The sequence below is a fragment of the Orbicella faveolata genome, unplaced genomic scaffold (genome assembly GCF_042242905.1).
Source record: "Orbicella faveolata isolate gen_17 unplaced genomic scaffold, um_ofav_v1 contig_12, whole genome shotgun sequence".
NCBI lineage: Eukaryota > Metazoa > Cnidaria > Anthozoa > Scleractinia > Merulinidae > Orbicella > Orbicella faveolata.
In genome coordinates, this window is record NW_028301539.1 from 1,327,319 (window position 1) to 1,338,105 (window position 10,787).

General features: G+C 38.9%; 2 protein-coding genes and 1 pseudogene across 7 annotated transcripts in view; 2 read left to right on the forward strand and 1 right to left on the reverse strand.

Moving 5' to 3' along the window:
* LOC110067510 (uncharacterized) overlaps positions 1–9,267 on the forward strand; it is a 71,512-nt gene extending 62,245 nt beyond the window's left edge. For all 6 annotated transcript variants that reach the window (XM_089283516.1, XM_089283522.1, XM_089283519.1 and 3 more), the window contains 3 exons: positions 140–260; positions 5,690–5,772; positions 6,188–9,267. In XM_089283516.1, coding sequence (XP_089139642.1) covers positions 140–260; positions 5,690–5,772; positions 6,188–6,245 — 262 coding nt within the window. In that variant the 3' untranslated portion in view covers positions 6,246–9,267. The remainder of the gene's footprint in view (positions 1–139; positions 261–5,689; positions 5,773–6,187) is intronic.
* Positions 730–1,762, reverse strand: LOC149116054 (uncharacterized). The gene has a single exon (XM_089283559.1). The coding sequence runs from the start codon at positions 1,710–1,712 to the stop codon at positions 879–881; it is 834 nt and encodes a 277-aa protein (XP_089139685.1). The 5' UTR covers positions 1,713–1,762; the 3' UTR covers positions 730–878.
* On the forward strand, positions 2,842–4,300 carry LOC149116055 (uncharacterized; annotated as a pseudogene).
* Positions 9,268–10,787: the final 1,520 nt, after the last annotated feature.

A 10,787-nucleotide genomic window follows, 5' to 3' on the forward strand; every position in this document is an offset into this window, starting at 1 on the left:
GCCAGCTAGACCATTTACTCCAATAATGTGTAATGTGTTGTTACTACATGCTACATGAAGAGACACGGTATTAGTAATAGTAAAGGAGAGGTAGAGTATTCGTCTTCTAGTTGAGTAATATCGCTTTCAATCATTTCAGGATTCACAAGGACAGATCTTTTCATTGTGACGTGTGCAACGTTTGTCTTGACAAACGACTTCAAGGAAAACACAAGTGCAGACCAGATTCAGGACACGATGAGTGCTGCATTTGCTTGGAGGTAATTGCATGCATCACTTATAAAGGCTATGCCGTTTTTTTGTGATCGCGAAAACGCGCGCGGAGTATGTAAGTAACGCGTGGGAAAGGCTAAGAAACAAGTCGACGGTCAGAGATTATCTATGGCGTTGACTTGCTCGGAGCTGAACGCTACAGAACTTAATATCAACGTGTTTGAAAACCGAGCAGCATTGTAAATACAATTGGTTACACCGAAAACTGACATGACGGAAAGCCGATCAACAACTCTTACCTGCGCGGTTTTTGTTTTAATTTACTTCAATTTTTGTTAAATTTTGGGCGATGCTACAAACATCTCCCGAAATGTGACATTGCTTGAAAAATAGATCAACATCACCATTCACAATTTTCCTACTATTTATTAACCACTTAAAATATCGATAAAATTAAGGCGAACACTAGGTTGGGTTTGGAAAAACACTCTTTTATTGGATCATCTTCTTCCTATCGGCTACGTTCCTAATAACAATTAGACAAGCGAATTCAGACGCGAATATAATGAATAGTTTTCCAAACAAACTCAGTTTCCAAATAACTGTCATTCCCTTAACCTTACATTAAACAAAGTTCAAGTTGAGCGGTTGATTGTGAGCTGTCTTTATTGTGACGATGGAGTCGGCTCTACTGGAGATGAACCACCGTCTGGCCGTCGTCTAAAGAATGGAGCATGTTTGTGTTGGTGATAGCAAGTCAGGACCGCCTTTTTCCTCTTCTGCTCCTTGTCATCTGCACGGCCTGGTTTATTCCCGCCGACTGCTAGCGTGTTTGGCCTGGACTCCGCTTCTAGTGACGAGCCAGCTGTAGACTTGTCCAACTCGTGCACCACTTTGTATAAATCCTTGGCAAACACGGTCAGATTTTGCAGGCGCTTGGCAGCATCTGGAAGCCTCGACTCGCCAATTGCCCTCGTCAGCTCATACAACAGGATCTGCGGGTTCACCTTCTCCAAATCGAGAACTCCAAATTGTAGGTAGTAGCAGAAGACATTCTTGACCTTGTCAATGATGCCTCTAGAAGTGAACTCATACTTATACATCATGTAGTCGACTCGCAATAGACTGTTGTTGGCGAAAACAATATGGAAGTCGACTTTCTCCGTTTCTCCTGCCGATGCATCTCCAAGCATTTGGCGCAGACCAACACCTATTAGATTCTTCAGCCCGTCAAGAAAATCCCCTTTCAGGACTTCGCCAATAGCATCATTTATCTCCTGACTCGGGGCGCTGGAAACTTTGATCTTGTACTTTTGTGACTTGTCAACAACTGCCACGATAGGCAAACTTTTGTCTTCAATGGCATCGTTCTCCATCTTGGACGATGTGGCTGCAATTTTGTTCGCCAGCATCTTATGCATCATCTGCATAGTTTCCGTTACTTCTTGATCATTTTTTTCTTGTTGCTCCTTAATTGCAGTCGAAATGGCAGTCCCCATGTTATCGCGATGGAAAGATCACAATGTTCAACTCGCTGGAGTCTTATCTGCACGGTGCGCGAGTTAATATGACTTCTCTTGACTTCTCTCTTATTTCAAAAGGAGTGTTAGTTACAGGTTCTGTGAACGTTATTGCAATTGGCTGAAACTGGAAAAACGCAAGCTATTGAATTCACAAGCATAAAATACGGTTGCCAGGCAATGAAAATCTCATTTTGCGTGTTATTTTCTTTGGTCCAAAGCAAAATCAGTATTGAAAAGTAATAAGTTGATCAATCCAAACCTACCAATTCATGCGTCCATGCACGTACTCTATCCAGGTGTTGCAATAGGACTGAAGTTTTCATTCTTCGTGCCTTAGGAAAAGGCCACTTTGGTCACAGTGCCTCTTTCAAAATATGCCGGACATTTAGTTTTAAAATAAAAGGCCTTTTCATCCTATATTTTAATTAAAAGATGGTAATTGTAAATGGAGAACTAAAAGTAAATTGCTTTCACAATATTACTTCGTGGAAAAAGCGGCTCCTTGTAATTTTAATCTCAATAGTGATAACACAATGGGGTTAGGCATTAATTTTTATTCGTCCGAGAGTTATGTTTTTTTCATGTCAGTGCATTTGCTAGCCGCGTATTGTTGTTTTTACGTACTTGACATCGTATTACCTCAAAGCTGTACATTTTGTCTTAATTAACGTTCAAATGGTCTGAAATGATCAAAAGCCAATTATCTACGTAATGGTAATGAACCATTCTCCCAGTTATAAGTTCATTTTCTGAGAGATCCACACTCACTTTTTTTGTTGATGGATAGTAAGGCGTTTTCCCCCGTCAAATCAAAACACTTCCAAAAGCGATCGATAACATCGTTGCCATTGTTTCAAATTACATTAAATGACTTTTGCACCTCAAACGCGTTTACTTGTAACAACTCCTTGCCTGCATGCAACATGCCCTGAGTGTGCAATAAACAGAACGATTATCTCAGTACAGAATGCAATAATCGATGAACAGATATCAGAGAACACTTTCTCCATCAATAGAAATGTTTCCATGGATGATAAACAAGTGACTGTATTAAGGTATATTGCATTCTTGGCTGGTTTTCTACACTACCCGGGTTTTAAGTTCAATGCAGTTTGTTCCAATACTGGGTGTATTTACACTGACCCAAGTATGTACAAAGTATGAATGCCGCCCATAATCTCCATGGAAATCCAGATTTTTGCGTTTTTAATTAACGTCGCATAACTAACCCACTGTGCCCAACAGAGGCAGAAGATCTTGTGATGAAAGCAGCTTAACGTCAATATAAACCGTCATCTTCTGCATGTCGTTTCTTCGTTTGGGTTTCTACATTATTGCGCTTGCAATCCACTTCGGTAGGCCCGTTATTGAAAATGTGTTTGACCTGGAATAATAGAAGTTACATGTCAAAGGAATACCCCACATTAAAAAAAAAATTTGCCCAGCAACTGCTTTGCTTTACATGGAAATCTAATTTAAAACAAATTATGAAAACAGGCGCTCCCAGGCTAACCGTCTAAAAGCCTTCTTTAAGCCAAACCTGTAGGAAGGCCCAAGACTGGGCAACATCTTAGATACGATTAGAGCACAACAAGACAAAAATGATGCCGAGACAATTGAAAAGCTTCAAAAGGTTCACAAAATGATGGTGGACAAGACTGCAGCGACATCGGCCCAGATGCAGTATGCAGCCATTGATCATGAAGACAAGAGTCTTCGATTGTGACAGTCGTGGACAAGTCGCAGAAGTACAAAATCAAGGTGAAGGAAGCACCAGATCCAGCGATAGCTGGCGCCATTGGCGAGTCCATGATTGGATCCTTTCTGCAAGGGATAACTAGCCTCATCAAGGTCGCCCTGAACGAGTTCCTCAGCGAGTGAGACAGAAAAGGTTGATTTGAACGTCATCTATGCCAACAACAGCCTCCTGCGAATCGATTACATGACGTGAAAATACGAGTTTACCTCCAGCGGGCTCAAAACTGAATTCCAGAACGCTTTCTGCTACTAAATGCAAGTTGGAGTTCTAGACTTGGAAAAAGTGAATCCACAGATCTTGCTGTACGAGCTGACGAGGGCTATCGGCGAAGAAAATCTGCCCAGTGCTGCAAAGCATCTTCAAGGTCTGGCTGTGTTTGCCAAGGAGCTGCACTCAACCATTCACCAGCTGAAGAATGCAGCATTGACAGGCGATAGCGAGTCCGGAAGCAGCGGCGTTGGGACACTCCCGAAACCGAAGCCGCCAAACCCAGGCGAGGGAGGAAACGAAGTAACGAGGAGAGCCTTGAATTGACCTTGGAGAAAGATAAAGACGGAAGTTGCAAACAGGACACATTTGAGATTTTCTCTACCCTGAAAGGCATGTGGAAGGTAGCTCACAATCCCGAGCAAGATGAATTTAGTAGAACGGAAGAATTTGGAATTGGAGTCATTGTGGTGGAACAAGAAAACTCTAAGATAGAATCCTCTTAAGTGAACGTTTAATTTTAAACTGGTGTCGATTAAATATGGGCAGACGTGATTTTCAGAAGAAGGGTTTCTCTTTCGTTGGGTCCAATTTAACTAGTTCTTTTTATAATTGTAAACGTTAATCTCTATGTATAGAAATTTAATGTAGTCTTAATTTACGCAGGGCCCCTTTTGATACCAGCCAAGTGCTGATTGGGCCACCCTGCCTAAATAAAGTTGACCTTGACCTTGACCTTCTGGTAAAGCGCTGTTTGTTTCAGCCAGTTGAAACGATAGGGGAAGCAATCACAGATAGACTAAGTAACTACAATCAAGTTTTTTTATTAAGTGCCGTGCTTTTTAATTTTCAAGTTAACCCTGGCCCCATTGGATAATTGTGTGATAAATCCTACTGGAACTGTGAAAGAAATTAGATAAATTAGTTCTCCAAAGTTTTGTCATGAATGTTGTTATAACAGCTGTGATGTGAGCGGAATAAAAGCATGTAACACATCAGTTTGTTGCAGAGTATCTTTTCTGCGTGTTTCTTTTTGTGTCTGTTGCAGATTGTTTAAATAGATCCTGACAACTACCGTCCGTTATGCGCGAAAACAGAAAACAGAATACGCCTTGAAATGGCATTACCTTTCTGTCGAAAGTGGGAGCAAGGGTGAAGAGCAGAGTGGAGCAGTAGGGAACGGGATGGGATGGGAGTTTTCCCCAACAAAAGCTATTATTTCAAGGGTACTGTTTCGAGCGGGTCCGATATATGGTATTGAGTTTGAAATTGGTTATGATATCTGAAGAATGCGTAGTATTATAGTAGTATGCGTTGAAGAAAATGAATTTCTCTAGATTTATAGGGAAAATTCATCTTTGAGTGAAACAATGACTCACAGAAAAGAAATAGGAAATGTTAGACTTGTGTCTGTTTAAGTGTTCCTGACTTTGAAGTGAACGGAAACCAGCATTAGCAGGACCCTGACGGGTTTCAAAAAGTTTCAGCAAGGGCGTTATAGACCATGCCCCGATTGCTTAAATAATAAATATCGCTATCCACGTGCACCGGATAAATTAATATCCAATGGATAACCCGGTTTGTTTTGCCAACACGTATCCATTGGATAGTGACTTATCAGTCAGATAGCGTTATCTATTCTTTGAACAACTGGGTCCAGTTCTGGGTCCAGAGTATTCAAAATCGTGAAATTTGGTTCAAAGAGGATATAGGTTCAGAGAGTAAAGATGCTTCCCGCCCTCCAGCTATTTATGTTTACGTAAATATTTTTCCACCTCGCAGCGTGCGAAAGTTTCAATAGGTTTTACCCACACCAGACAGAAATGTCAGTTTTTCGAACCGAAGCATATTTCCCTGGGGAGATCTTGACTGAAATATTTTAAACTTTGTTTTCATGCGAAAAATAACAATTTCTTGAGATGTAGAAATGTCGACGCAGTTGGAATATGAAATGAAATGTTGTAATTCTCTTTAATCACATCTCCAGGATGCGTTCAGCGGCTGCCAGATCCTGCCATGCTCACACAAGGTTCACAGGGAGTGCGCCATTGCAATGATACAAAACGGCGTGTAAGTATATTTAAGCTGTCTTCATCTCAACAGGCCTCTCTGCCGTCTGATAATTGTGACAAAAGGTATTGAGTCCCGTATGATCTCAGTGTTATGTTAGCAGCCTTAATTGGTGAATGAATAACGAGGAGCTTAATTGAAATCCCTGTGACATGCCACAGTTTAAATCGTCTTTCAGTTGCCGATCATCCACTAAGTTCTAGGCTCGGATTTAGTAAAGCTTCGCTTACTTCAAGTCAATTCATGGCTTTGACGCAAAAAAATCCTTATTACTTCATGACTTGTGCGAAAATCAAAGTTTTTTTTAATATTTCTTATCAGCATTATGTTTAGAGGAATATTCTCACAGAAATAGCTTCACGCAAGCCATCATGGTAAGTCTGGGTAAACCGAATTTCTTTTGTTTCCTCCACAGTCGCAATTGCCCAATTTGTCGTCATCCGCTGTACAGTCAGTCAGCAAGCACCGGGTAAAATGGTTCCAATGGAAAACAGGGACCTTTTGCATTATGATATTATTACGACTGGCAGGAGAGCCTCTTTACGGTAAACGATTCTCGTTTGGATAACACCTTAATCAAATTGTAGTTTTAGCTTTTTTAAAAGCTCTAATTTTGTTGCACTGACTTAATTAGGAAACGTAACCAAATGAAAGGAATCTTTTATTGTTATTACATTTTAGCTAGTAGTACCCATATTTTTAAAATTTTGTATTCCTTGCCAGTCCAGGAGTGCCTAAAATCTCGTGTTCGTTTATACAAAAAGGCATTTGGAAAATTTAGGGGTCCATCATAGCGAACCAGTGTTCGCGTTGTAGATATCTCAGTTGTATATAAACGACTACAACTTCAACCTATAAACGAGTTGTGTAATTTGTGATAGGTAATTGATATTGTTTTAGCCTGTTAATATGCACACGGAACGTCAATATCAGATCAGCAAAAACTTTGAACAATTTTAAAAGCATCATTCGAAAGTTTGATGTTAGCTCTCTGCTGGACGACGGAAGCATGCGTTGTTCTTGCTGCTCATCTATGTAGTTAGTTATTAATAATTTATTAGGTGATAACACTATGAAAACATTATCAACAGATTATGTCTTAGTTTTAATTTTAACTGTTACTAGATCTTATTTCAATATATTTTATCTTATATTTTAGTCTCCCCAATTAGGAGAGCACTTGTGCTCGGCTATTAAGACTTGAGACGTAGATAAAGTTGTCATTTATTCATTCATAGCTAGTTTTAATAGAAATAGATTACAAGTAAGTCGTAAAGACGGTGTATGACTTAATCATAGTTCCGTGAACAGCTTAAAGCCGATTGTATGTACATATTGAAAACTTGGAGCACGAAAACCGTCACAGGATATTCGGTTTGGTTTACAGTTAATTAGTTCAGGTGTACAATAAAACAACAGAAAAAAAGTGTATGATCGGACCAATTTATTGTCTAGAAAATGCCACTTTAATTATTGATACTGTATGATATAAAATAAATTTAGAGTGGTGTGCTAGGAATCGAGTCGCACTCTGCAAACCAACTGGTACGCCCTCAAGTTAGTTGAACAAGAAATAAAAGAGACAAAAATGCAAGAAAAAAAGAAACAAAAAAATCGTTAAAAATCATTAAAAAAAAGTGTTAAAAGGATAGAAAAAACACATTAGAAATTAAAACCCTCAATAGGAGTAGGACGCCGCCATTTGAAAGTGGCGAGCTGTGTACAGATAAAATGTCATTGAAGTATATAAAACCGTTTTAAAGTATATGAAAGTCCCTTAAACTTAAGTAGTAAGAAATAAAAAAAAATCGAGGTAAAAGGGAAAAAAAATGCTCAAAAAAATTGTAAAAGGATCTAAAAAGAACGTTACAAATTAAAGACTACAATATGAGTGGGAGGCCGGCCACCACTTTGAAAGTTGGTAGCTGTGCATGGCTGTAGAGTTAAAAATATCATCAAAGTGTTAAAACCATTTTGAATTTTTCGAGATCGTTTAAGTTTGCAAATGATGAAAATTCAATGATGAAAGCTCTCTGAAATCCGAAGTGATAGGACAAAAGAATTGACCAAGAATTAACATCATAAAAATATGATGTGCTTTCCGTATATACAACATCAGTTTTAAAACCGGGAAAAAAAAAAACTAAAATGCTTGCAGTACAACGATAGTTCGATCGATGTGACAGCAGTGATTATATTCTAAACTTCATTTTATGCTTAATGACGACCAGTACTTACTCTAAGTAGGTAGGTTAGCTGTGCTATTTTGAGTAGTGTAGTATTTAGTAGTAGTCAAAAAAAGAAAACTTCATTTTATGCTAGTAGATGGATAGGGTTGTTTAAAAGATACTGGTAGTAATTTTTAATCCATGAGATTTTCGTGTCTAACTTGTTTTAGCTCTTAACACGTATTCACATAGGTAGCTTGGTGAAGGTTCTCTTTTCTTAAACAAATTTTAAGGTACGATTAATAGCTAAAATATTAAAGATTTTTAAGTAGGTCTAATAGTCAAGATGTTATCGCAAACTTCGCTGGAATTCCAAATTAATTAAGTTGGCAATGAAAATCAGACTGAAAAACAAGTTTTCAATGTTGAGGACGGACCAATACATTTACTGAATTGCTCCATGCCATATCACCGTTCCCGCTCCTGAGAGACAGGAGGCACATTAAGACATTCCCAGCAGAACTTAATTAAATTTTGATAGAATCGAGTGAGGTTTGCGATAGCTGTTTCTCAACATATACGTATTTTTCGGGTTGGGCCATTAGGGATCAAGGAAAAGGGGGAGCCATTTCTTACTTAAATTCGCTCAAGGCAACATTATCCAGAGCAGAATTCCGTGGGCAGTTTATCAACAAGAATAGATTTAAGTGCAGTACTTGCGCGTTTCAAAAAACAAAAACAGAACCTAGCACAACTTGTACCCAAGCTGGAAAACATTCCTACCTTGCAAACCTTTCTCTCCTTGATTTCTGAAAAATGCCCACCCTCCCCTTGCCCAAGACGGGCCCACTATGGTGATCTATTAATAGTTTTAGCTTGATTTGGGCTGAGAATTTTTTAACTCTTTAGACAATTTGTCCAACGACTTTTACTGATTTTATACCTCCTATCGACTTGAATCGGAAAGGTTTTAACAAACTGTACGATCGCGGTCTTTTAGTTAAAGGGATAAGTTATGACCTTTTTGTGTGCCGATGACAGCATTTTTAATCTCTTGTTAATACTTAGGTATTTAAGAACTAAGGTATTCCTTTACACAAGCCTTATTGTTTTCCCTTGGCGTTCTTGCCTCTAATATACACTGCTGTGCTGTGAAATAAAACAAGAAACAATTAATCAGTCAGAAATGTTGGACAATTTGTTTAAGGAGCGCTATAATAATATATTACAATAGCGTTAAAGTAATTGTCAGCGTTTAGATTTTCTTACAATTTATGCTTATTTGATGAGATAATAGCAGTAGTAATAAATGATTTTTAATACTTGATCTCAAACAATCTGTTTATTAATTAAGTGTGCGGCGATTCCTTCTGTTGGCTCCTGTACTGTTGTACGATTGCTTCGACTGAGAGAAAAAAATGGCGGCCGCGCAAAATTTTTCTCCCGCAGAGTTTCTCATTTCATTTGATGGCCCAAGAGAAACAAGAGAGAACCGGATTGCAATATACCATAGCAAAGAGACGAGTCATGTTGTATGGCATAAAGGAATGTATTAACTATACCATGATTAGTCGATCATCCTTCATGCTCTCAAAAGAAGAAACAGTCAGAGCCCGTGCCAATTAGACTCCAGTTAAGGCTTGTATCACCTTAATTATTTATTACTTGTTGTTCCCTAAGAAAACATGAACTGAACAAGCTCGGACACCATAACTCCAGAAACTTTAGCCATGAACATCGTTGAATAACAGATGAACGAGATAAACATTAATGAGTTCTATCCATTCCCCTTCCTCTCAGACAATAACAACGGCACACCGAATTTTGTCTCTAAACTTGAGTATTCCATACAGCAGTACAGCAGTACAGTTTCTTTATAGTATCCCTATGTTATAAAACGTTTTAGGGTCTTTGGTACCACAGAGTTATCAGAGGGTGAGTATATGTGCACGAGAGATTTACTTAGCTATATTTTGGACAAGAAATTATTGTTACATTTAGTTTTGACTTTTTCACGGCAGGAATGTCGTCTCGAAGTAACAGTATATTCTAAACTTTCGAAGTACTATTTATTCGGTGGATCAAGACTTTAAAATACAATTGACGGAACCCGTGGAAAGCTGTTCAAAGTGATAAACTCGACCATTTAATCCATCCCTACAAGTGTTCGTAATTTTCGAGACCGCTTGGAGCCAAGCAGCCCTCCCTCCGGATTGTCCTCAACGAAAGCTCTATCTCAAAAACTCTCTCTGGCATTCTCTAAATCAGTTGCGGTAGCCTTGACCTTTTCAATATCCGTTGAGTACATTAACTACTCAAGGACGCTAACTGAGGAATTCTGCTTACTATCCGCCACACCCCGGACGACTGTTTAGGGCTGATCGTTTGTTTGTTATCCGACCAGGATTCGGAGAATTCCTTTTGGAAGAAAGACTCATTTTAGTAGAAAAGCTATCGCTGAGCTTGAATCCACTTTATAAAACAGTCAATGATGGCATTTTAATCACTTTTGAAATTGTAGGCAAATCTGAGTGCCGCGTCCGGTGCGAAGTATCGGAAGAAAGCACGTGATGGGGAATTCGAGTTTCAATTTAACGGTGGTCAATTTCGCGTTCAACGAGCGTAGAAGTTTGTCGAAGGTAAAACAGATCTCACCAGAATCACTTTGATGACGTTGGTACATTTCCTTATTCACCTGTGGTGAAAGATTGAATGGGGATTATACTTAGTTAATAGGATTTAAATGAGTTGAAGAGCTCAGAACAAGCTAGCAGCCAACGATATTACTTACTCTAGTGACGTATATACAACTGCATCTCCGTTTTTCTCGTGAGCATCATCTCTGAT

Excerpts from the sequence above, each read along its gene's own strand:
- LOC149116054 (XM_089283559.1), bottom strand. The coding sequence starts at position 1,712 with ATGGGGACTGCCATTTCGACTGCAATTAAGGAGCAACAAGAAAAAAAT.